Genomic DNA, 25148 nt, shown 5'->3' on the forward strand with positions numbered 1-25148 from the left:
GTAACAATCGCACTGAATCGACAACACGATCAAAAACAACCATTGTCGCGGTATTTGAAAGATATGTTGACAACATCGAAACCAAAGCATTTGTATGATATTTTAGCTATCATAAGCACTCGTATCATTTGTTGAAATTGAAAACATTGAGGATGAATAATAATAAAATGAAGAAAATAAAATATGAACTTTATAGCAATATTATAATGAACCTATAATTATCCCGCTCCTAATGCTGCTTTCGTCTCATTCTCTCTCAGTTTGTTTTACGGAAGGTTTCACTTCTATCGCGTCTAACCGTTAGACTGGTGTTTTTTTAGTTTCTTTTCTATAACTCACATTCATTCATTTACATATGTTCTGACTAAATAAATTTCTTAAGAGAAAAAATAGATAATATTATAAATAAATAAAAATAAAGAAAAAACATAGCCATTTAGCTGATTTTTTCATGTAAAGGCCAAAAATGGTGATATTTTGAAATTGGGGGACATTAGAATTCGTTTTAGAGGTATGGTTCCTTCGGTAAAGTTTCTTATTTTGATCCCTAGAATACGATTTTCATAGAGCAATGAGCGATTTTTAAATCGACCCGCCCTACTGTACATGCAATGCTGTGCCTATGAATGTGCGCTGTGCCTATGAATGCGCGCTGGATTTCTTGAGAAATTTTACCGTATGTTTTGCTGTGGCGAGGCACATATGTACATATACACAACATATATACATATATCCGCATATATACATATATATATAAATTCACAAATTTAAATTTGCTTATGCCATCCTTCTGTGTGCCTGGTAATGAAGCATTTTCTATACATACATATATATACGTATACCTTTTTTCTTCTTCTTTTTGGTGTCGCTTTTTCGTTTCATCGAGTCTCAAATCACTCCCAACGATTCTAAAGAAGTTTTCACTTCAAAAAGTGCGTGTAGCGTAGTACACATAACAGAAGTGAAACTTTCAAGGCAGACAAAGAAAGAGGGAGAGACCCAAAAGAGAATGAGAGAGAGAGAGAGAGAAAGAATATATATGTAAATAAATTCACAACCTTTGCAGAGAATACAAATAGTCAAAGTTTACAAAAAACGGAGGTAAACGCCGGACACAAACCGAGGTAACAACGCGCACTACTCCGAGCGTTTATCACCCGCACAAACGCAGCGATTCCAGGACCGCAGCAACGGCACAAATTACCGCAAGACAATATCAATTAACCCTCCGATGTTCGGTGCCTTATGATGCGGTAAGTGCATCATAAGGGTCTGCCCAGACCCATACAAATAATGTAGGAAATACGGTTTTAAAAATAATTTTATTTACTTATTTGAACGGATTAGTATTAATTACGAAGAGCAATTGGGTTTACAGCTATATAGTTGCATGGAATGCTCATTAAGACATATGAGACGATTACATTTGCTGCAGTTATAACGAGTTTTACGTCGCTTTTTCGAAGAAGAAGCAGCACAATGGTAGCACGATGACCGTGTTGAAGCAACTTGAGCATATGATTGTTGCTGTGCTGCATCTGATGTCGATGGACAAGATTTCAGTCAACATTTGATCCATTGTATCTACCCCCGCTTTAAATTCATTGTAGTCCAAAATTTGATCTGGCTTTAATCCTTTCAATGGATCGGTGCTTTGACGGTAATGGGCAGTGGATAACATAATTACTGGCTTTTCGGCTTTGCCATATACGAGCACAGAGCGATATTATTATTGTGATAACAAAATAAAGTGCTTTTAACATCACGCTTCGGGTTAAGCAATTCATGCGGAATGAAGGTCTTATTTTTTCTTACGGTACCGACGAAAGCCACTCTACGATCCATCAACATTTCTGCCAAGTTGTATGTTGAAAAAATATTGTCAGCATAAACAGTCCTACCGCTGTCCATATAATTTTCCATCAATTTCATGACGACCCGTTCACCTTGATTCGTTTCTCGCTAGCCACCTGGTGGTTTTCCAGTATAAATTGTACCTTTCAAAGGGCCACTTTCATGCCATATTTTGCCGGCTTACTCGGAATATATTGGGTGAATCGAGTGCGCCCACATGACAATCCGGAGTGTATCTTCTCCTTCTTAATTGGCGCGATAACCGCTTACGCGATTTTGGCCGAGATTAACAAAGCGCGCCAGTCGTTTCTCTCTCGTGCTAACCGGCGCCAATTGGACACACCAAGTGAAGCCAAGTCCTTCTCCACCTGATCTTTCCAACGCAGAGGTGGCCGCCCTCTTCCTCTGCTACCACCAGCTGGTACCGCATCGAATACTTTCAAAGCCGGAGCGTTTGTATCCATTCGGACGACATGACCCAGCCAACGAAGCCGCTGGATCTTTATTCGCTGCGCTATGTCTATGTCGTCGTAAAGCTCATACAGCTCATCGTTCCATCGTCTACGATATTCGCCATTGCCAACGTGCAAAGGTCCAAAAATCTTACGCAGAATCTTTCTCTCGAACACTCCAAGCGTCGCTTCATCGGATGTTGTCATCGTCCAAGCTTCTGCGCCATACGTTAGGACGGGCATGATGAGAGTCTTGTAGAGTGTTAGTTTTGTTCGTCGAGAGAGGACTTTACTGCTCAATTGCCTACTTAGTCCAAAGTAGCACTTGTTGGCAAGAGAGATTCTACGTTGGATTTCAAGGCTGACATTGTTATCGGTGTTAATGCTGGTTCCTAAATACACGAAGTCTTTTACAACCTCAAAATTATAACTGTCAACAGTGACGTGGGTGCCGATACGCGAGTGCGCCGACTGTTTGTTTGAAGACAGGAGGTACTTCGTTTTGTCCTCGTTCACCGCCAAACCCATTCGCTTTGCCTCTTTATCCAGTTTGGAGAAGGCAGAACTAACAGCGCGGTTGTTAAGGCCGATGATGTCAATATCATCGGCATACGCCAGCAATTGTACGCTCTTATAAAAAATTGTGCCTGAGCGGTTAAGTTCTGCGGCTCGTACGATGCTCTCCAACATCAGGTTAAAGAAGTCACACGACAGCGAGTCACCCTGTCTGAAACCTCGTTTGGTATCAAACGGCTCGGAGAGGTCCTTCCCAACTCTGACGGCGCTGCTGGTGTTGAGCAACGTCATCTTACATAGCCGTATTAGTTTTGCGGGGATACCAAATTCAGACATCGCGGCATACAGGTAACTCCTTTCCGTACTGTCGAATGCAGCTTTGAAGTCGACGAAAAGATGGTGTGTGTCGATTCTCCTTTCATGGGTCTTTTCCAGGATTTGGCGTATTGAGAATATTTGGTCAATGGTGGACTTTCCAGGTCTGAAGCCACACTGATAAGGTCCAATCAGTTGGTTGACGGTGGGCTTCAGCCTTTCACACAATACGCTCGCTAGAACCTTATAGGCGATATTTAGAAGACTAATCCCGCGGTAATTGGCACAAATTGCAGGATCGCCCTTCTTATGGATTGGGCAGAGCACACTTAAATTCCAATCGGCAGGCATGCTTTCATCCGACCATATTCTGCATAGGAGCTGATGCATGCACCTTACCAGCTCCTCGCCGCCATGTTTGAATAGCTCAGCCGGCAGTCCGTCGGCGCCCGCGGCTTTGTTGTTCTTTAGCCGTGATATTGCTATTCTCACCTCGTCATGGTCGGGTAACGGAACGACAATTCCGTCGTCAACGATTGGGGTATCGGGATCTTCACATTCTCTATGACATGCGCAGCTGTCACCGTTTAACAGGTTCGAGAAGTGTTCCCTCCATAATTTAAGATTGCTCTGTACGTCAGTCACCAGATCGCCGTCTTTGTTCTTACAGGAAAACGCCCCGGTCTTGAAACCTTCTGTAAGCCGCCGAACTTTCTGGTAAAATTTTCGGGCGTTGTTCCTGTTGGCCAGCATCTCAAGCTCCTCGCACTCACGTATTTCGGCCTCTCGTTTCTTCTGTCGGATAATACGTCTCTCTTCCTTTTTCAGCTCTCTGTAGCGATCCCACATGGCTCGCGTTGCGCCCGATCGCAGCGTGGCTCTATAGGCGGCATCCTTTCTTTCTGCGGCAGCATGACATTCCTCGTCGTACCAATTGTTTTTTCGGGCTCGCCGGAATCCGATTTCTTCTTCGGCGGCGGTACGTAGTGAACGAGAAATGTTGCTCCATTGCTCGCGCATGCCGGTTTGTTGGGCAGTGCTCTCCGAGAGCAGGAGTGAGAGTCGAGTGGCGAATCTTCTGGCTGTCTGTTGTGATTGCAGCTTTTCGATGTCGAACATTCTTTGCGTAGGTAGATGTACGTTTTTTGCTGCACAGAGGCGGGTGCGCAGCTTGGCTGCAACAAGGTAATGATCCGAGTCGATGTTGGGCCCTCGGATCGTACGTACATCTAATACACTAGAAGCGTGTCTTCCATCTATCACAACGTGATCGATCTGGTTTCGCGTTTTTCGATCAGGAGACAGCCAGGTAGCTTGGTGTATCTTTTTATGCTGGAATCTGGTGCTGCAGACTACCATGTTTCGGGCCCCGGCGAAGTCGATCAGCCTCTGTCCGTTACCGGATGTTTCGTTGTGCAGGCTGAATTTTCCGACTGTGGGACCAAAAATTCCCTCCTTGCCCACCCTGGCGTTGAAGTCGCCAAGCACGATTTTTATGTCGTGGCGGGGGCAGCGCTCATAGGAACGTTCCAAGCGCTCATAGAAGGAATCTTTGGTCGCATCGTCCTTCTCTTCCGTCGGGGCGTGGGCGCAAATTAGCGAGATGTTAAAAAATCGCGCTTTGATGCGGATTATTGCGAGACGCTCGTCCACCGGAGTGAACGACAGTACTTGGCGACGAAGTCTCTCTCCCACAACAAATCCGACACCGAATTTGCGCTCCTTTACATGGCAGCTGTAGTAGACGTCGCAAGGTCCTATGGTTTTCTTACCTTGCCCCGTCCATCGCATCTCTTGGATGGCAGTGATGTCAGCCTTTACTCTCACGAGGACATCAACCAGCCGGGCAGAGGCACCTTCCCCATTAAGGGACCGGACATTCCAGGTGCATGCCCTCAAATCATATTCCTTATTTCGTTTGCAGGGGTCGTCATCAGTAAAGGCAGTTCTCATCCGAGGCTTTGTAATTCTTTTCATTGGGGGGGGATTTTTAAGTGGCGGGTCCCAAACCCAGCGCACAACCAGCTATCCTGGAATGCTTCGCCTTCTCACGTTAGCTCACTCCCGAACGGGTGTTCGGGAGCTACCCAGAGGATACGTGGGCTAATCCCGGCCGTTGTGAGCTGCTTGAACCATATGTAGAAGAATCGTCCTGGCCACTCCCAAGTGAATGGCGATCAGTAACTTTCCCCACTTGCGTGGACTTCTACACATGGAACCATCCTCCATCCGGAGTGTATGCTTTCTCTAAATTGGCCATCAGCATGAGCCATACATCGTCCAGGGCAGCAGATTTGCTTTGCTTCAACCTCTCAGCACGAGTACCACTGTTATCGAAACGGATGAAAGTAGTTAAGCTCTTGAACCGATTCAATGACATAGTGGCCTTATAAATTGGCATATTGTAACTGGCCCACAATTCTTTCGCTGGCTGAGAATTCGAGTGGAATACACCAGCAATAGCTTGAAAAGAGCTTTATGACTCGGTGACGCTCCTCGTAGTGGCCCTTTACGAGTAAAAGTTGTAACATTGTGACAACGAGGCCTTCCAGGTGGTGGAGGATTTGAATTCCACATCTTACCATCTTTCGACCTGTATATAAGGCCCTGGGTAATAGATGTGCTGCATGATTCCATTGAGGTTGAAGCCTGAAGGGCGATAGCTTCTCTATACAAATCCTCAATATCATCATGGTTTTCATCCAGAACAGCCTTTAACTCGATTTCCTGTTCTATATCTGATGCTTCACCGAAGTCATCTTCATCTGGAAAATATTCATCATCTTCTACGTCGCCACTTGTTTCAAATGGATCGGACTCCTGTCCCATAATTTCTTCGATTTGTGCCTGAAGTCGCGGACGTTCTTCCGGACTCACATTTGCTGCACTTAGCTTACGAAGCAAACGCGTCATCACATCAACTTCATCCATATTTACTTGTTCCATTTTATTTAAAAAAACACTTCCCACTAATTAAAAAACACGTGTTCACTTTAATTTTCAAATGTGAACTAAAAAATTATTATTATTGCCTCTGCCTCCGCTAACAGTTTAGTTGTTTACGCCTAACGGTTAACCAATTTACATGAGAAGCTTATATGGGTCTGCACAGACCCATGTGAGCTTAATTAACGAAATTAGTTTAAAATTATTATTTGTACAACAAATATAGCAAAAATCTTAATTTTGCTACTTCATTGTGTTTAGCACACTACATTTTAGGAAGTCGTGGACTAAGAAGCCTCAGATATTAAAAATAAAAGATCTACATACATTTAAAGATCGAATGGGTCTGGCTAGACCCATATGAACATCGGAGGGTTAATCCGACCCTGGAATGGATAGCATTTTGTAGTACGCACAAGCACTCGCCAGGAAACGGAAATAAGTGCCAAAAAGTAAGACCCAGAAAAATTATGACCAAAAAACGCCCCAAACAGTAGGCACCAAGGAAATATAACGCCAAAAGCTAGGCACCAAAAATGTATTTTCAAAGCCAAAAAGTAGGCAGTGTTATTTCTCACTATAAATTAGCAACCACAAAAAAAAACTCAGGAAAAATAGCCTAAAGTTTATTTAAAGTATATATAAGGTATAGCTCTCTCTCTTCTTTTCCTCTACGTTACATCTTTTTTCTCTCTCGCGGAACGAAAATAGCCAAATCGTTGCATGTCCTTGAATTTTTACTCTCCATTCTCGCTCGTCCATCGACGCCTAAGAAGTTTCACTTCAAAAAATATTAAAATTCAGGGCGTTTACTCTGCAATGCGGTATGAATAGTTATTCCGATGCGAAAGAAAATTATATTACTAAAAAATGTTGTTGTCTGCATTCGAATAAAACGTTTACCATGAAGTTAAGTTTGATTTACCCTATATTACCAAGATGCCGGATATATATTCATATTTAAATGCGGTATTGCTATGCCAAAGTATTAAATTTGCTTTCGCATTGCAAGTACAAATCACATCGCATAACAGGGTAGATTTCCAGTAATATATTTTATATAATTGTTCCTACAGTAGTAAGTATTCAAAATATTTTAACAGAGGTCATTTGTAATTAAAATTTTCATTCATACGTGCCGATAATGCCAAAAAACCAAAACTAATTATTTATACACGTAAATCATTATGTTTTTGTCTAAATAACTCTTTCTCGTCTATAGCGCAATATTTCAAATGTTTCATATCTCACCATGTTCCTCATTAAGCTTTTACACGCTATGAAATGTTTCACGTCATCTCATCATTGCAAATACACCAATTTGCAGTTCTGAAGAATTGATTCGTGTTGTTTGCCTATTTTCGGCGGTGAACTAAATATATTTATTCCCTTTAATTCTATAAAATCTTGAATAGAAATGGCTGACGTGCTAGATATTGATAACGCCGAGGAGTTTGAGGTGGATGAGGACGGTGATCGTAAGTATAAATACATTATTTAGTCCAGTGGAACGTCATGTCGGCTTCTAGTTAGCACGCTAGAAAAAATCTTTACATGCATTTCCACTCTCTTTCAGAGGGCATTGTTCGCCTAAAGGAGAAAGTCAAGCACCGCAAAGGTCGCGGTTTTGGTAGCGAAAGCAATTCCCGCGAGCCAATACAGAGCTATGAACGCGTCCGCCATGAAGACGACGACGAATTGGAGCCGGGTCCACAACGTTCCGTTGAGGGTTGGATTTTATTTGTTACCTCAATACATGAGGAAGCGCAAGAGGATGATATCCAAGAGAAATTTTGCGAGTTTGGCGACATCAAAAACATACACTTGAATTTGGATCGTCGCACTGGTTTCTCAAAGGGTTATGCGCTAGTAGAATACGAAACTCACAAACAAGCACTTGCTGCAAAAGAAGCACTCCATGGCACGGAAATCATGGGACAAGTAATACAGGTGGACTGGTGTTTCGTAAAAGGACCGAAACGGATGAAGAAATCTGAAAAGCGCAGGAGATAAATACTGCAGAAAAAAAACAAAATGCGTGCAAGTATGCTTGACGAAATGTGCGGGGAATGTCTCAATGAAATGTAAATAACGTTTAAATTGGCATTTGCACACAGAGAGTTGAATTTGTACTAATTTAATTGAATTACGCTGTAGTAGGCATTTAATAACAAGTGAATTAAATTTTTTTTATAAACGCAAAAATCAGCAAATTCGCTTACAATTAACTATCTAGTTTATTCAAACTATATATGTAATATACACGAAATAAAAGGAAAAGATGAACGACCAACCCAGTCTCACTTCATCTTCTTTTGATGCAGCAAATGTTTTCTCATTGCCCGCTGTTTGTCGCGGAAGCTTTTCTTCACCTTTGAACGCGCCTTGTGTCGCATCATAACAAAGTTCTTTCGTTTACGCTTTTCACTGTTCGTTTTGGAGCTGTGCTCGTTTTTACGTCCGTCCTTCCAACCAAATTTCTCTCTATCTTCTCGACCAGCTTTCACCGTTTCCAAGCGGGATTCTTTGTCGTGTTTACGTTTTTTGTATATCATCTCAATACTGTTCAATTTTACAAATTCAGCACGATCTTTTTCCAGCGGTCTTTTACGAGCATTCGTAACCGTCTTTTTTAGTTGCGCAGCATTGATTCGTCTGAAGTCCTCATCAGTGAAGATGCGCGTCATAGCCAACTCCTGAGCAGCTTCTTTGGCATCCAAAACTTGTACACCGATTCGTTTATCATCATTCGTTTTCTTCTTTTTTAGATTTTCTTTCACACAACTTTCCGACTTCTCATCAGTTTCTGCTTCCTCATCCTCTTCACCAGCATCACTTTCACCGTCCTCATTTTCTGTATTTTCTTCTTCGTCGTCGTCGTCTTCATCTTCTTCTTCACCATCTTCCTCGTCATCATCTTCTTCGCCACTCTCCATATTTCCGCCCTCATCTTCGCTATGCGATACATTAACCCATTGCCCGTCATTGGAATCACTATCATCATCACTGCCCAAATCAATCTCCTTGGAGTCTTTAAGCAAAGCTTCGGCACCCGGTATCGTCTCATGAACCTCAACCTCACCATATGCACGTATTTTACGCTCTGCTTGTGCTTCGGTGAGACGTCCGCGATCTTTCTTATGCAGCAGCGCTGGCAACTGTTCGCGATACAACATAATCAACGAGCGTGCAGCCATCATGACGGATTTTTCTTTGTACGTTTTATACATAGCCAAGTCACGTAAGAGTTCCTCTCCCATTGCCAAAGGACAACGCATGCAAATCTCACGCGTGGCATTGAGACCAATCGCCATTACATCGCTGGAATTGCGTTCGGTGATGAAATTATTAGCAATTGTTTTTAGCACTGGTTCGACAATATCCCCAGGGACCAATTCGTGTGAAGCTTGCGCCGCAAATTGCATGATACGTGTCACTTGGCGTTGATGTGGTTGCAGGAAACGCGTAATGTAGGGGTAGTAACCAAATAGGAACAACTGATGTATGCCAATCAAACGTGAGATAACATCTAAGTGCATCAGTTTAACTTCAAACCGTTCATTCGTTGACTGCAGCTGTTTGAAGAGTCCCTCGGCCATGCCTTGAGGATTATGCACCAGATGTATGCCAGAAAAATTAAAAGCTGGAGCATTCTTCTTCTTCTTTTGAGCTTTAATGGCTTGCTTTTTGATTTGTTCCAATTGCTTCTTACGCTTCTTAGTTTTTTTATTGACACGATTTTGCATGAGCGCACCTTTAAGGTCTACTTCATTGTCACTGTCAGAATCATCGGAACCTTTTTCCTCATCGTCGTGGCCCAGAAAGAATTTCAAAGAAGCAACGAGTACCTAATAAAAAATATTTTAATGGTATGCGGCCTTAATTTTAGCTATCGTTTAACAAACCTTCATAATTTTTGAAAAGCAACCTACTGTCGCTATAACGTTAACTGTTTTCGCATCATTCCAAATATTCTTCTTGTATAATTCAATCATTATGTCTACGGACATCTTTGCCGCTTTTGGATTGGCATCTTTTAACATGGAATACATGAAGTTTTGCAAAGTCTATTGAAAATGGAATGTTTAGTTTAGTTTAAATGTTTCAGTTTTAATGGTGATAAACCTTACCGAGTTCAGTTTCATATCCTTGTGTTTGGCATTCATATTCTTTATATCTGTAATAATATGAGTTTGCAGGAAAGAACGCAAATTTTTATCAGGACAGGTCAATAGCTGGAAGAACAGTTCTAACAAATCAATGGCCGGTATCAAATTTTTATTCCGCATCAATATTAACGCCTTGACAAAGCAATTACGCATTATAGGATCTAATGTTGTGGCGTGGTTTTTCAGCAAATCCACTAGGTGTTGCGGGAACTTGACACACTCTTCTGGATAGCATTGCGCGACCTGAATATGGGCATAATAAATAAATATAAATTTAAATTTATTACAAAATATTCATATCGTATGTACTGACCTGCGCAATGAACATGACTAGCTCATCCAACGATTGGTTTTCTTCGCCTGGGTTGAGCGCAAACACTTCCAAGCTACTAAGAAAATGTTGATATTGTTGACGGAAGTCATCTCGATATGAATCGGGATCGCGTTTTATCAGATTTTGCAGCTGTGGCAAATTATCTGGCAGTTGGTTGTTATGACGAACCATTATGGTTTGTATGAAAAACAACGACGAATCAATGGATTTCGGTAGGTATTTTTGTCGAAAATAACAAAAATACAAACTACTTAACTGCGCTAATAGCCAAACACGTTGTTGGCACGTACGCAGCTTCTTGAAAAAGAACCCATTCACAATTCAAACTTGTTGACATTTGTTTTGTTTTTTCATATATTTGACAAGATGACAAATGAGAATGGGCCGGGCAGATTGATATTTTTTAAGAATTAGGGATAGTCAAAATTTTCGAAAAATTGATTTTTTTTTTGCATTTCCTTAAAGTATAACATCTTAAAAATTTTGTGTGAAAATTTGAAGTGAATTCGAAAAATACTTTGCAAGTTATTCGAGTTATTTAACAAAGGGCGCTCGGGCGCTCCGGAGCGTTCGCAAAACTTTAAATGTGTTTTTCTCCAAACCATGTTTTTTGAACTGGTGATCATTGTAACTTAAAAACCGCTTGATAGAATTCAATAAAATTTATCAAATTGATCAAAGGATTTTTTTTAATATCGATTTGATAATTCGAAAAATACTTCCTGAACCGCCATATTGTTAAATTTTTTTTTTTTTTCTCTTTAACTACAATGCTGTTATCCATAAAACTGTCAGTTCATAGTTTTTGTTGTAGCAAATGCTTTTAACATGGTATTTTGTATAACGAAATCGCGAGAGGGTTCAAGATTACTTAAAAGAGTATATGTAGCCGCATGACGCAAAATCGCTACTCAAGTTGTAAGAAGTGGTAAGTAAATATGAACGCGCATATGAATAGATAAAATATAAATTCATTTGGAATTTTTGTATGTACTTTACAAAAAGAGTGCTTGTGACATTGGGCACACCAGAAAACGGCAAAATCTTCAAGATTTAGAGGAGATTAGCATAAGTAAACAATACATTTTTTTTATTATCTAATTTGCTTAATTTTGTTATACCTAAAGCTGGATAAATAAAAAACAAGACCTAGAAGTACGTTTAATCGATAAGAAATATCTAACTGCAGCTAAGCGCAAATAGTTGTAATACCGACCACCTTATATGTATGTATGTATGTGTACACATTCAATTGTATTTAAATATTTTGTTGCTTTAGTTGTTATAACAGCATAAAACATATTCCGTAAATTGTTGGTATGGTAAAACATTTACCATAAATCCGGTAACGTTCACTCCATACCTCGATAAATAAATACATATAAGTTAAATGGTAGCAATGCCAATTAATTTAATTTAACAAATTTTCAGGCACTGATTGCATTCACGGTCCTATAGAAAAGTAAGTTATTGATTAGCTAAGCAGCTCAATGCCATAGAATAAGAGAGAACGATATTTTTCTATTTCTCTGATTGTGTTTTAAAAGTAAAAACAACTAAAATAAAGAGTAATTTACTCACGCTTGCAGCCACTCTCAACCAAATACATATATTCCAGTAAGCAATGCTGAATCCGTTAATGTTGATTGATCACCTGTTCTCTCTAATTTGTGCTCTCTTTGCTACGCTTATCTTTTAGTTTTTCACGTGATAACCCTAAATTGCGCTCTCAGGTAAAACTTGTTAATTGTTATTCGGTTTGTGTGGGGTAATAACTTTTCTCTTATGTCAGTCGTTTAAATGTTTTCTCATATTAAATTGTGTTACCTATTTGGCTGCGACTTAAATAAATGATAAACAGAAGTGAATTTAATATACCAACCGATGTTTGGATCTATGGTTATAAGTAGTTCATTGCTAGCAAAATGCAAATACGAGTACGGAAACAATTGTTCCCACGGCGCCTTGGTGATATATTCTGTTTTCTATTGATTACAGTCTTTTTCCCAATAGTTGCAGTTTTCGATGTTGTTGTTGTTGTACCGGCTATTCACACGCCGGGTGAATTTATGCATAGCTTGATATTTACAATAGCTATGTTTTTGATTTTCAATATCCAGGGAAATATGCTTGCTGCGATGATGGTGGACACCAGCATTGATGGTGAGTGAAGTGAATGTGGTATAAATACGGTTGTCATATTAATAACAGTGCGGCCTCTAAAGTGGGGGGCGAAAAACACGACTTCATCCAAAATAAACGGCATAAAATTAAAAAAAAAATGCTCTTAGTTTTTATTTGCATGATGAATGCAAATATAATAAAAATGTATTCTTTGCATTTTCTTTGATTAAAACGAAAAAAATTCTTAAGGAGTCAGAAAATCCTGTTCACAAAAGTAGCCTTAAAAATGAAAATGAAACGAAATTCAACAGGAGTACAAAATAATACAACTTTATATAAAAAACAATACAGGCACAACTTCTTTATTTACTCGTATAGCTCTTGCAACGCGATATTTCCCCATGCAGAGCGTATAACTACTCTGAATGCATTTGCATTGGTCGGATTTCGTCGTTTTGTGTAAGAAAGTTTTTGATGGGACTCGAATCTGGTGATTGTGATGGCCACGCCTTCACTTTGATGTTGTTGTCCCGAAAGAAGTCCCTTGCTCTCTTGCTTGTATATTTTGGGTGGTTATCCTGTTGGAAGCCCCATTTCCCTTTCTTCATTTAGCAGCATAACTCTTAGGATTCTAGCATACGTATGCTAGTTCATGATGCCATTTATTCTAGGTGTGGGTCCCTATATTATTATTTTAAACCCTCCATGCTTAGCTGGCTTGACGATGTATTGTGCTTGAGTACCAGCTGTATTCTTAACAAATATATTGGCATCGACCTTTCGAGCGAAAAATAACTACTTCACTCTTGTCCATCCACACAACATTTCGCTATTTTAAAAATGGTGACGTTACATAGCCTGTTCATTAAATGCTGCTTCGTGGACTGCAGTTTTTCATCTGCCAATCGTTTGGACCGCAAGTTTCGCAACGTTTCATGAATTCTAAATCAATGGACATCATTCTGACTTCCCTGGTACAATTTTTGTAACGTCCCTTATTTCTATAATGTCAAAGTTTTAATTTACCTTCATCACTCGAAAACTGTGAACTTACCAAAAACAATTTGGTTAACACAGAAATAATTTGTGTACGCAAATATTTCCTCGCTCGTATGTTAGTTAATGGCAGCACTGCAATTATTATGAAGAAGTGAAATTTAATGATTAAAGCGAAATACACTCAGCACTAAATACCATGCCAACTTCGATCGAAACAACATTCATACTCATTTACTATACCCAAGAATGACAAAATGATGCTATAACGTTACCTTAAGCCGAATACTCAGTTTAAACAAGGTTCTTTTAAGCAGACCGTTAGTTTTGGATATATCGCAGCTGGCACTGAAATTACTATAAACATAATTGTATATGTACATATGTGGATCCGAATGAATAACATTTGTCAATATGTTTTTATAGCCTTAGACCCTAGTTTAGCAGTTCCACGAAATGCTTGCACCAAGGGGTGGTTTAATTGTGTGCACTGTATGAAGCTGGCACCACCGAGATCACATCATTGCAAAGGTAAATAACTAATTTTTTATGATAAGTACGTTAGCTCATGAATACTTAAAATTAGTAATTATAAAACTATGATGAAGTTAAAGTTTAAATTGGGTACTAAGCAAGTGGATACTATTGTTATTATTTTAGAAAATATTGTTGCACTAATCTTGTCTTTGGCCTAATATATTTATCGGGTAGTTATAGTAACATAAACCGGCTGTCTTGGTAGCAGGTGCTGTGAACTAGTATTTTCTCATATATGCCAACAGTAGATCCTGTTTTCAAAATTTAATTTATAATAGTGACTGTTGTTGTTATTTTAGCAGCATAAAAAATCCCCATCCTTGGCTGGATATAAATCGGAGTAGTTCCAGTAACGTAACAGTGCAATGGCAAATGTCCATGACAGCCGGGTCTCAACTAACAGTCCGAGTACTGTCACAGTGCTATTACAACAACCACGTCAAACAACAGAGTGTAAAACATGTAATCTATAATAATTTAACATTATTAAAAAAATTAACAAAAATAAATAAAAAAATAATTGAAAATAATAAATAACAAATAATTTACATTATTATTTTGTAAAATTGCATGCAAGATTTCCTAAACTAATCTTTCCTTTTATTTCAGTTTGCAGGAAATGCATTCTAAAATGTGATCATCACTGTGTCTTCACTGGCTGTTGCATTGGACACTACAACGTCCGCTACTTTGCCCTGTTTCTTGTCTACATGTTTTTTGGCTCGCTGCTCTCTTTCCTCTACCTCAGCTTTTACCTATTTTGGATTCATGCTAATACTTTTCGTCACATACTGAGCCTTTATAAAATGCTGTGTCCGGTGCTAATGTTGGTATCTGGTAGTAGATTGGATAATTTTTCACTTGTATTCTACAATTTGAATATCATTGCATTGGTCATATCTTCCATATTGATGGTCTATCATGGAATACCGCTGATTAAGGGAGGCACTTCGTATGAAAGGCGGTTCAACTATCCCTACAGAAAGGATTTGCGCAGCAATTTGTGTGCTATTTTTGGTAAACGCATGTATTCGGTGTGGATTTCACCATTCATAAGTAGTGAATTGTTGAATGATGGCGTCAATTGGGAAGAGTCGTCAGAGAATGCGCCATTATTGGGGGATGCAAAAATAAAATATATGTAAATAGAAAATAGAAGGCAATTTCGTTAAAAGTTTAAGTTGAGGAGTAATGCTTAAATTTGTGTAATTAAAATTAAGGTAGCTATTAAATAAAAAAATATGTTTAATTCTAGCATTCTAGGTTTGATGTTTTAAGTTTTTGCTTATAAAGTAGCTTGAGAGAATATGTATATAAATCCAAACTATAGAATTTTCCAGGAGCTGACCACGTAACGTAAAAAACGAATGCACATGAATACCTTCAAATATATGGATTTATATATGAAAACATGTTGGCCTGAAGCAATTTTACTATAAACGAAAGTGCAGGCATAAAACATGGGCAGAAATACTAGTTTTAGCATAACCTTTGGCGTTCCTATTGACTTTAAATAGTCCCTTATAGCATAGACAGACGGTGGCGTTAATCAGGATTAAGGACTTAATTCGGAATTATCTCAGGAATTAAGTGTAACTAATGCAGATTGACAATTAGATTTGATTTTCATAATTAAACCGGATTAAGGAAATTTTCGATGGCAGCATTGCCGAAAAAGAACAGTTCACATCTATTGTGAATGAACATTATCTATTTTTTAAACAGTACAACAAGAAAGATTGAATGCAATGCTAGTTTGCTCTAACAAGTACGAAGTTACATTACTTGTAATAAATAATTATTTTTTATGGTGTCAGCTGTTACAATGAACCTAATGAGAGCCCCATGAAAATGTAAAAAGGCCACCCTTTTTCCGTAGTATCATAGATTTTATCGCAGGATTTTGGAAATTTCCGTAGAATCGTGGCAGCTGATTGCTCTCTCACCACACAGTGTTGCCAAACAGTACATTTCAAAATCATTTACAAAATAAACTTAGAAAAATTATAATTTCTATTAAAATAACTTAAAAATAATGTTGAATAATGTTAATTATAGATAAATTAACTATTTGCATTTGGTGGTTTTTGGCTTTGGTTTATTAAACAATGAAAAATTGTAACTGATGACGCGGATGTATGTATGCAAAAATATCAATGGCAACATTGTGTAAATATTTACAACCAAACACAAACACACACAAACCCGTTGTTTTCTATGGGAAAAGTTTTGCTCAATTTTGTATATCCTACGGGGCTGGGGAAAGGGACTACGATACGTTTGTTAGTGTGCGCACCATTAGTATCAAGGCTGCTACTACCCAAGAAGTTTGGCCGATAACTATGGTGAAAAGTAAAATTGTTAGGGGAACTTCGGCTGTCACGACACGGGAGTATTCATCAGCACATCGTCATCCGCACAATCATACATTCGTCACATTTGTCGTTGATTAGACGGCAACGAAGCGACATTGTGTTTATTTTTTTCGTACATCACTAACACATTCTTAGTTTTTTCGTAAACAAACCGATTCATAACTCTTGCTTCGTCAGCCCATCCGCTGTTTCTATGAAATTCGCTGAGAGCCTCCTAACGGTCACACCATTAAAAATCTTTTCACGATAATACCCTGCGGTTTATCTTTTACTGACAAAACTATCAAAAAAACAAATCAGCTGTTCACTAATCCCGATTACCGCCGCCTTTGGGGAGGCTATTACACTATAACTTTAAGGGGTTAGGGGTAGTCAGAACTTTCAAGAAATTTGACATTTTTTTGCATTTTCTTAAAGTATAATATCTTAAAAATATTGTGTGAAAATTTGAAGTGAATCCGACAAATATTTTTCGAGTTATTCAACAATTAACACAGGCCGCTCGGGCGCTCCGGCGCCGATAGCAAAACTTTAAATGTATTTTTCTCAAAACTATGTTTTTTGAGCTGGTGATCACTGTAACTAAGATCACTGGTAGATTTCAATAAAATTTATATTGTTTTTGAAAAACATAAAAAACTTGTGCCTGGTCGAAGGACTCTTTTTTTCAAAAATGTCGAGTCTTTTTAAACAATTAATTGTCGTTTTTTTTCTCGAAAATCTCAAAAATGCTTCCTGAGGCCACCATATTGTTAATTTTGGAAAAAAAGAAAAAGCTCCGATCAGGCACAAGATTATCTATTAATAAAACTAATTTCTCTTGTCCGATTGATTTTTGATGAATCCCCAAGGACCTGTTATGATCAGCGTGAAGGACTTCTGGAGAAACGGGCTCCACACAAACAGCGATAACTTTTACAATTATTCATTTTTTTTTTTTTAATTTTGCTAAAGTCAAGTCGAAACATAATGTATTAATGCTATGTTTTTATTTTTGTAAAATAAAGCAATTGACTAGCAAACAAAAATTATTGAAAATCATCACTTTTTCGGACCTCTGACTACCCCTAACCACTTAATCAATTAACGCACCGGTAATCCGTATTAACGCCGCCAACTGCCAATGCTATTAAAGAACAAGTTTTGGGATAATATGCAAGTGAACCTTGACTCGTTATAAAAATTCCCAATTATGCCTTGGTTACTCTATTTTTGTTTATAATTGGTGGAATACCATTTAGTACTCAAACAAGAAGAAGCAATGTTTGCTTGGAATTTTCACCGGGGATTGTGCGAAGAAATTGTTTATACCACTAAAGAGGCGTTGCTTTCATATTGATACGATAAATTGTACTTTTATAAAGCCGTGCCAGCAAAACTTGTCGATATGCGTCTGCGGCGCAAATTCTTTCCTCGCTCCTTGCGTGATATCGGCTGTTTCTTGATGATGTTCATCTTCATACCAATTACATTTGTGTTTGAGATAACCGTGGTGCTACCCGATTTCCATGATCAAAGCAGTGTGATTTACATACTTACATGTTTATTGGGCCTATTTTTGCTATTCAATTTGCAGGCGAATATGTTGGCGTGCATGTTGGTAGACACAAGCGCTCGCAGTAAGTCGATGCATGTCAAGATATTTATAAAATTGCATATCCTCAAATGACAGTCACTCCTCTTTTGCAGCAGTGCTACTGACACCACCGTCAAATGAACGCCAACGCCAGTATTGGCGTTACTGTTCCGTCTGCGAGATGTTGGCACCCCCGCGTTCTTGGCATTGCAGCACTTGTGATACCTGCATTCTCAAACGAGATCACCACTGCAGCTTCACAGGGTCGTGTATTGGGCACAAAAATCATCGTTATTTTGTGTTCTTCCTGTTGTACTTGGTAATTGGCGCCTCTTATGCTACTATTTACAATAGCATCTACTTTTGGTGGTTGCATGCAGCCACCTATGTGAATTGGCTAACCTTGGTAAAAATCGTATTTCCCATGTTCATGCTTTGTTTTGATGTATCGTGGCAAAATTTTTACTTGCTTATCTACATGCTAAATGTCATTGCGAGTGCTTATTCCATGGTGCTCATCGCCTATCATACGCCTTATATAATGCGCGGGGCTAAGGATTGCGAAAAGCATGCACAACGTTACGATCAGGGCGTGCGACGAAATTTGGAGACGGTGTTAGGCAAACGCATGAAATTGGCATGGCTGTCACCGTTTGTTGAGAGTGAGTTACCGCATGACGGCGTGCATTGGGAAAATGTAATGGACGATACGGAAAAGCGCCGTTAATTTTGATGTGCTTTGACATTTGTATTTGAATATAAGTTATGCATCTCTAGTCTAGTTTCGTATTTTTACACGCATTTATTTTATGTTACATGCATTTTTTACTTGTCATGCGATCGAATCGAATTTATTTAAGCCATTATTAAACTTATTATGAAAATTAGTATTTTTTTCTAACTATGGAATAATATATATTGTACATATAGGGTATATTCAGAAACGCATTATAATGCGCAACGTACTTTTGCAGTGTTGGCAATGCGTTCAGAAATGCAAATACGGCAGTACTGCAAATGCATCGCGTTCCAAAACGCCATTTTTGTATCAAACGTCGTGCATTATTTGCAGGAAAAATTTTAATACTGCCAATCTATCAATTGCAACACTTGTCACATTGGCAGTGCTGCCAGCGCTGCAATTACTGCGAATTTATAATGCGTTTCTGAATATACCCATACTGCCGCTGATTACGCTAATATGATGTCTGATGAAAAGTGAGTATAAAACTAATATTTTTAGCTTTTAATGCAAAGATATATTAAATATACGTTATTAAAACAACATTTTATTACATTTTTCTTGATTTTAGCGATTATCTAAGTACATCGGAAGTAAAGTTGCTTCTCAGAGTCCGACTGAGCATGGAAAGTGAATTTGCTTCAGGGAGGAGGAAAAAGAGGGTTTTGTGGAATAAGGTGGCGGAAGAAATAAAAAAAGTGAATAAAGATTTGAGAATAGACGGGCAAATCGCGCAGCGAAAATTTTCTAATTGTTTCAAAAAAAGATTTTTTTTTTTTGAAAATTGGAAAAGTAATGAATTACAATCACAATCAATTAAAAAGCATTAGCGACTAGGAAAAAAAAGACTTATTTTTGGTAATTTTTCGTTTTAATGAACATCTTACTATATGTGATCTTTTTAGCTTTACACGACTTTTTCTTAAATTTAGCAAAAAACTATCACTTTTTACTTCAAATATATCGTCAACAACTAAACTCAATAATACTTCCATTTTAGTGTAAAACGCGTTCATAAATGCAACAAATCTTTTTGCAAATCGTTAACAAATCCATCAATTGCATCACTTGTCACATTGGCAGTGTTGCCAGCGCTGCAATTACTGCGTATTTATAATGCGTTTCTGAATATACCCATATATATATATAATTGGCGCGTACACCCTTTTTGGTTGTTTGGCCGAACTCCTCCTCCTATTTGTGGTGTGCGTCTTGATGTTGATCCGCGAATGGAGGAACCTACAGCTTAAAGACGACTACGAACGGTAGATATTTTTGAAGTGAAACTTCTTAGGTGTCGATGGACGAGCGAGAATGGAGATAAAAATTTCAAGGCCATGCAACGTTTTAGACATTTTCGTTCCGCGAGAGAGAAAAAAGATATAACGTAGAGGAAAAGGAGAGAGAGAGCTATACCTTATATATAACTTAGATACACTTTAGGCTATTTTTCCTTGTGGTTGCTAATTTCTAGTGAGAAATAACACTGCCTACTTTTTGGCGCTTGTTTGTTGGTGCAAACTTGTAAGAAATACATTTTTGGTGCCCACTTTTTGGCGGTATATTTCCTTGGTGCCTACTGTTTGGGGCGTTTTTTGGTCCCAATTTTTTGGTGCCTACTTTTTAGCGCTTATTTCCATTTCCTGGCTAGTGCTTGTGCGTACTATGAAGTGCTATCCATTCTGGCGTCGGATTTATTGGTATTGCCTTGTGGTAATTTGTGCCGTTGCTGCGGTCCTGGAATCGCTGCGTTTGTGCGGGTGATAAACGCTCGGAGTAGTGCGCGTTGTTACCATGGTTTGTGTCCGGCGTTTACGTACACAGGTCGACCGGCCCTTCTCCGTTTTTTGTAAATTTTGTCTATTTGTATTCTCTGCAAATTTTGTGAATTTATTTAGATATATGTATATTCTTTCTCTCTTTCTATCGGGTCTCTCCCTCTTTCTTTGTCTGCCTTGAAAGTTTCACTTCTGTTATGTGTACTGCGCTACACGCACTTTTTTTTATGAAGAGCTTTTTCCTGGCTGCAATACACTGGGAGGTTTGTCATTGCCCGCCGTGGCGCGACCACTATTATAACGAACTCTTTCTTCTTTTTGGTCTTTCACCGAGATTCAAACCTACGTTCTCTCTGTGAATTCCGAATGGTAGTCACGCACCAACCCATTCGGCTACGGCGGCCTTGAGCTATAAATCCAATCACATCCTTTGTTCTTAAAAAATCAACTTTATTGCTACAACAAGAATTGTTCAATCATTACGTAACTAATTTATATATTACACAAAAAAATATCTAACTTTTATTCACTTCTTCACTTGCTCTTAAAATGTTCGCCAACCAGTGCTTTCAATTTCGATGAGTGCACTTCGTCCAGCGTGAAACCAGCGTCGATTCTTTCGGCCATGACCTGAGTTTCCATGTTGTTTTCCACAGCGTACTGCAAGCAAACTAACGCCTGTGAAGGTGCCTTATTTTCTATGCAGCCATCGATGTACTCCTGTAGGCATTTTTCAGACGGTGTTCCCGGTATGCGATGTTGGTTCTTGTCAATATGGACAAACACTTCGCTGGCCTTTTCGAAGTTACCACCACGCACCAGTAGCGCTAGTATATCGCCAATCATTTTGCCTGTGAATTGCAAATCCTTTGGGCGTCGTCCTTCGGGGTCGGCAATTTTTTCATAAACATCCCAAGCGATTTTAACCACTTGTTCGGGTAGAGATTGATGGGCAGGCAGCTCTTTGATGGGAGGATTATCGATTAAGATTTGTAAGGTGCGGGTGAGTAGACTCTCACGATTTGTGTGGTCAAATATAACCATATCGGACCAAAAACGCGGCATTAGTTCGACTGCCCCATCGATTTCAACAGCTTTCAAAATTTCTTCCATAATGCCAGGCTCTGGAATGTATACGTTCGGCACGAGCAGATCGTAGGTTTTCATGAACTCATCGATCGGTTCAGTCTGACAGAGCAACGCAAAGTAGTGGCGATAATATACGGATTCCTTGTAAGTATCACCAATCAAATCGTAATTATTGCCGGTATGCAAAAGTTCATCGACCTTCTTTGCTAGCGATTTATCGTGCAAGTGATTGCGACACACATCCATAGCTGTTGCGAAGAAAAAAGTGTCTCTGGGGTGTTGTATGGTGAATTCGCGTCCTTTAATCTGATGCAGAATATCGACTATAATGTGCGAAACTGGTGCACGATCACGACAGAAAATAATCAGTAGATAATAATAAGTGCCCAAACTCGGCTCGATGCCTACTTGTTTGAATTCCGCGAGTATTTTTAGCGCTGAGCTACGGGCGAACTTGAAGTTGCCAAACGTACTAACAACTCCTAAGGTTCCATTTAGGGTGTACAAATTTGGTTTCAACTGCTGGTGTGCCATTTGTTGTAGTAACTCTTGGCATAACTCAAGTCGTTGATCTGCTGTCTCTTTTAAGAAATTCGATACGCTGATCACAGCGTTGAACGTTTGGGTGTCTAGTTCAAATTGTTTCTTGGTCGCCTCTTGTAGAAGTGCATAGGCACGTTCAGCCTGTAAAAAAGTATGTATTTAAGCAATTACATAATATCAAATGCACCTTGAAGGCCTCATACGACTCACTTGATAGTACTTAGCCATGCCTCTAATGAGTGCTGCATACGATTGCGGTGTTTTCGGTTCCAATTCACCAAACAGCTGTTCTGCCAATTCGCCATCTTTCCACATTTTACGATTACGTTCACGTGCATCTGCGTTTGCCTTAAACCAACGTTCCTCAATGAACTCCTCTGGCAACGCTTCCTCGTTGTTGTAGAAACAAAGGAGTTCTAGCAATTGCTGTTTCGATTCGTTGGGTATCTCAATACCCTTCTGTTTCATCAAATTGTATACTGCTATGGCGTCTGTTATTTGTGAGTGCCGAATAAGCTCCTGCAGTGTATGGACATCCACTTCCGATTCTTCTGTATAGATTGGTTTGGGTGCAAAAGCTGCGATAGGCGGTTGAGCCTCTTGGTGCTATAAAAAAAAATTTTTCAAAAGTGTTCTAATAAAATTTTTGCTTTATGTTTACCTGGAACACGTCGCGATGCTCCTCTCTTATGAACCTAGCCGCCTTGCGCCCAGCCTCTTGCGTCAAAGCAAATGTTCGCTTGCCCATGTTAGACACTGGAATTAGGTAAGGGTCATCATGGTATTTATAATGTGGTGCCGTTGGATCACGTCCTACAGTGCTGGCCAGCGCATTCAGTATATCAGTTGGCGACCGTTGTATGCGGTTGGGTATTTCTATACGATCCTCTGCTGCGCTTAGGTTGCTGCTGTTGGTGCGCCTGCTGCTACTGACCAAATACTGGGCAGTACCTGTGTACAAACGTGGGAACCGGCGCGCTAAATACATCGCTTGTTATGGTGTCTTCGATTTTATTTTATTTATCTAATAAATATACGAAAATCAATGTCGTTACGAATAAATATGAGCGCAAGCTGAGCAAGTAACCATATTCTTAGGTTATGTCATACCTTCCCAGTCGTCTGACAGTTAATCAGCTGTGCAGCTTTTAAGGTGAGTGTGCATCGAAAAATACTTATTAAAATTTTTGCTTATCATTTATATCCATATATAATTTTTAATTATTATTTCATAACGAAATATAATATGATACTCGTAAATTTAGAAATACATTTTTGAGTTCGACTATTCCATTCAGTGAACAATTGCACAGTTTATGAATAAATAAATAAATAAATGATTAGAAATAAATATTGTCGTTAATTACGAGTATTAGTTGTATTCATTCAAAAATTTAAATTTTCGAAACACTGATTTATGGTTATAGGTTTGGTTGGGGAAAAAGAAATCCACAATTTTTTCATCAAAATAGGCGTCAGCGTCTTAAGGGTTTATATACAGTTAGAAATTTCAAAAAATCGATTTTTTTTTATTTTAATTTCTTAACGGGCATATATTTAAGAATACGCACAGAAAATTTAATATCGTTCCGGTGAATATTTTCGAAGTTACACGCAAATTTGAGAAGTTGTTTTAGGCATTTTTATCCTATGTAAAGTGATTTTCAAACTTTAAACGCGTTTTTCTCAAAATGGTGTCTTCAAAGTCGGTGAGCAACTTTACTCGAAAACGGCTAAACCGATTAGTCTCAAATTTTAGCACTAGCTTCTTAAATATATTATTTAGTAATTAATCGATTTTTTTCTCATTGATAAATATATTTTTTATAAACAATTTAAGGTCGAAATTTTGGTCAAAAATCGATTTTCGTTTTGAAACCGCCATTTTGTCAAAAAAAAAAATTATTTTGCTTTTCCCTTCGATTATTTATTAGATTTAATATTACTTTAACGAAATCTGTTTGTTTTTTTAATTTCAGAGGATCCAGTTCAGAGATATAGGGGCCACCGCAAAACATCTTTTTTGAGAGGAGCTCCCAGAGACCAGCTGTAGCTCCTTTCCAAATAAATATTTTTACTAATACTAAGTCTTAAAGTACAGTTAAAAGATAAAAAATGTATTATGCGTTCAAATTTTTAGATTTATAAATTTAAAAGTTTTCTCAGAAAAAATTGTGGAAAATTCGCTTCTTTAGGCCTGTATATAACCCCTTTAAAAGTTGCCTTGATCTCTACAGTGCCTCCTTGCATGATAATTCCATGCATCTGTACATTATTATAAAAATCATTCTCTTTCATCGCAAGCTAGGAGTGACAAAATCGTGTATAGGCCCGTCGCAATGGGTCCGTTGCGTGACTTACGGCATTTGACTGACAGTTAAACAGGCAGTTTTTCTCAAAACTATGTTTTTTGAACTGATGATCACTGTAACTTAAAACCCGCTTGGTAGATTTACATAAAATGTATACTGCTTTTGAAAATCATAAAAAGGATTTTTTGTTTTCAAAAATTTTGATTTTTTTTCACAATTAATTCTCGGTTTTTTCTCGAAAATCTGAAATTTTTTTTTGAGGCCTGAAGGCACAATATTATTTATTAATAAAACTAGTTTCTCTTGTCCGATTGATGTTAGATGAATCTCCAAGGACTTGTGATGATCACCGCAAGGGACTTCTGGAGAGACGGAAATTATGCTAAAATCAAGTTCAAACTTGATGTTTAATGCTGTTTTTAATTTTGTAAAATAAAGCAACTGACTAGCAAACAAAAATTATTGAAAATCATCATTTTTTCGGATCTCT

General features: G+C 38.5%; 5 protein-coding genes across 6 annotated transcripts; 3 read left to right on the forward strand and 2 right to left on the reverse strand.

Moving 5' to 3' along the window:
- Positions 1 to 7381: 7381 nt before the first annotated feature.
- On the forward strand, positions 7382 to 8128 carry LOC128865858 (RNA-binding protein 8A). Its single transcript, XM_054106239.1, has 2 exons — positions 7382 to 7561; positions 7660 to 8128. Exons 1-2 carry the CDS (start codon positions 7501 to 7503, stop codon positions 8094 to 8096), a joined length of 498 nt encoding a protein of 165 aa, XP_053962214.1. The 5' UTR covers positions 7382 to 7500; the 3' UTR covers positions 8097 to 8128.
- Positions 8129 to 8296: 168 nt separating this feature from the next.
- On the reverse strand, positions 8297 to 10901 carry LOC128865856 (protein SDA1 homolog). The gene is made up of 4 exons (XM_054106237.1): positions 10566 to 10901; positions 10214 to 10495; positions 9989 to 10150; positions 8297 to 9931 (listed from the first exon to the last, which is right to left on the reverse strand). The coding sequence occupies exons 1-4, from the start codon at positions 10755 to 10757 to the stop codon at positions 8384 to 8386; spliced, it is 2184 nt and encodes a 727-aa protein (XP_053962212.1). The 5' UTR covers positions 10758 to 10901; the 3' UTR covers positions 8297 to 8383.
- Positions 10902 to 12291: 1390 nt separating this feature from the next.
- On the forward strand, positions 12292 to 15655 carry LOC128865857 (probable palmitoyltransferase ZDHHC24). Its single transcript, XM_054106238.1, has 3 exons — positions 12292 to 12749; positions 14133 to 14237; positions 14853 to 15655. Exons 1-3 carry the CDS (start codon positions 12512 to 12514, stop codon positions 15386 to 15388), a joined length of 879 nt encoding a protein of 292 aa, XP_053962213.1. The 5' UTR covers positions 12292 to 12511; the 3' UTR covers positions 15389 to 15655.
- A 2168-nt stretch (positions 15656 to 17823) lies between these two features.
- Positions 17824 to 19081, forward strand: LOC128866038 (probable palmitoyltransferase ZDHHC24). 2 transcript variants are annotated; one of them, XM_054106504.1, is made up of 2 exons: positions 17824 to 18237; positions 18311 to 19081. In XM_054106504.1, the coding sequence occupies exons 1-2, from the start codon at positions 18006 to 18008 to the stop codon at positions 18919 to 18921; spliced, it is 843 nt and encodes a 280-aa protein (XP_053962479.1). In that variant the 5' UTR covers positions 17824 to 18005; the 3' UTR covers positions 18922 to 19081. The 2 variants fall into 2 exon arrangements, with proteins under 2 accessions (XP_053962479.1, XP_053962478.1); XM_054106503.1 differs by having other exon boundaries at positions 17825 to 18237; positions 18308 to 19081.
- Positions 19082 to 21143: 2062 nt separating this feature from the next.
- On the reverse strand, positions 21144 to 23453 carry LOC128868901 (protein PTCD3 homolog, mitochondrial). Its single transcript, XM_054111474.1, has 3 exons — positions 23008 to 23453; positions 22557 to 22952; positions 21144 to 22487 (listed from the first exon to the last, which is right to left on the reverse strand). The coding sequence occupies exons 1-3, from the start codon at positions 23332 to 23334 to the stop codon at positions 21249 to 21251; spliced, it is 1962 nt and encodes a 653-aa protein (XP_053967449.1). The 5' UTR covers positions 23335 to 23453; the 3' UTR covers positions 21144 to 21248.
- Positions 23454 to 25148: the final 1695 nt, after the last annotated feature.

Source organism: Anastrepha ludens, chromosome 6, assembly GCF_028408465.1.
Source record: "Anastrepha ludens isolate Willacy chromosome 6, idAnaLude1.1, whole genome shotgun sequence".
In the NCBI taxonomy this organism is placed as follows: domain Eukaryota; kingdom Metazoa; phylum Arthropoda; class Insecta; order Diptera; family Tephritidae; genus Anastrepha; species Anastrepha ludens.

What these genes read in the sequence shown, in the direction of transcription:
- LOC128865856 (XM_054106237.1), bottom strand. Translation starts at nt 10,757, where the DNA reads ATGGTTCGTCATAACAACCAACTGCCAGATAATTTGCCACAGCTGCAA. An exon ending in AGGATATGAAACTGAACTCG is followed by an intron (nt 10,151 to 10,213) that starts GTAAGGTTTATC and finishes CATTTTCAATAG; the next exon opens with ACTTTGCAAAACTTCATGTA. An exon ending in GCTTTTCAAAAATTATGAAG is followed by an intron (nt 9,932 to 9,988) that starts GTTTGTTAAACG and finishes ATTTTTTATTAG; the next exon opens with GTACTCGTTGCTTCTTTGAA.
- LOC128866038 (XM_054106503.1), top strand. Translation starts at nt 18,006, where the DNA reads ATGCGTCTGCGGCGCAAATTCTTTCCTCGCTCCTTGCGTGATATCGGC. An exon ending in GGTAGACACAAGCGCTCGCA is followed by an intron (nt 18,238 to 18,307) that starts GTAAGTCGATGC and finishes CCTCTTTTGCAG; the next exon opens with CAGTGCTACTGACACCACCG.
- LOC128865857 (XM_054106238.1), top strand. Translation starts at nt 12,512, where the DNA reads ATGCAAATACGAGTACGGAAACAATTGTTCCCACGGCGCCTTGGTGAT. An exon ending in GGTGGACACCAGCATTGATG is followed by an intron (nt 12,750 to 14,132) that starts GTGAGTGAAGTG and finishes ATGTTTTTATAG; the next exon opens with CCTTAGACCCTAGTTTAGCA. An exon ending in GAGATCACATCATTGCAAAG is followed by an intron (nt 14,238 to 14,852) that starts GTAAATAACTAA and finishes CTTTTATTTCAG; the next exon opens with TTTGCAGGAAATGCATTCTA.
- LOC128868901 (XM_054111474.1), bottom strand. Translation starts at nt 23,334, where the DNA reads ATGTATTTAGCGCGCCGGTTCCCACGTTTGTACACAGGTACTGCCCAG. An exon ending in AGCATCGCGACGTGTTCCAG is followed by an intron (nt 22,953 to 23,007) that starts GTAAACATAAAG and finishes TTTTTTTTATAG; the next exon opens with CACCAAGAGGCTCAACCGCC. An exon ending in GCATGGCTAAGTACTATCAA is followed by an intron (nt 22,488 to 22,556) that starts GTGAGTCGTATG and finishes ACTTTTTTACAG; the next exon opens with GCTGAACGTGCCTATGCACT.
- LOC128865858 (XM_054106239.1), top strand. Translation starts at nt 7,501, where the DNA reads ATGGCTGACGTGCTAGATATTGATAACGCCGAGGAGTTTGAGGTGGAT. An exon ending in GGTGGATGAGGACGGTGATC is followed by an intron (nt 7,562 to 7,659) that starts GTAAGTATAAAT and finishes ACTCTCTTTCAG; the next exon opens with AGGGCATTGTTCGCCTAAAG.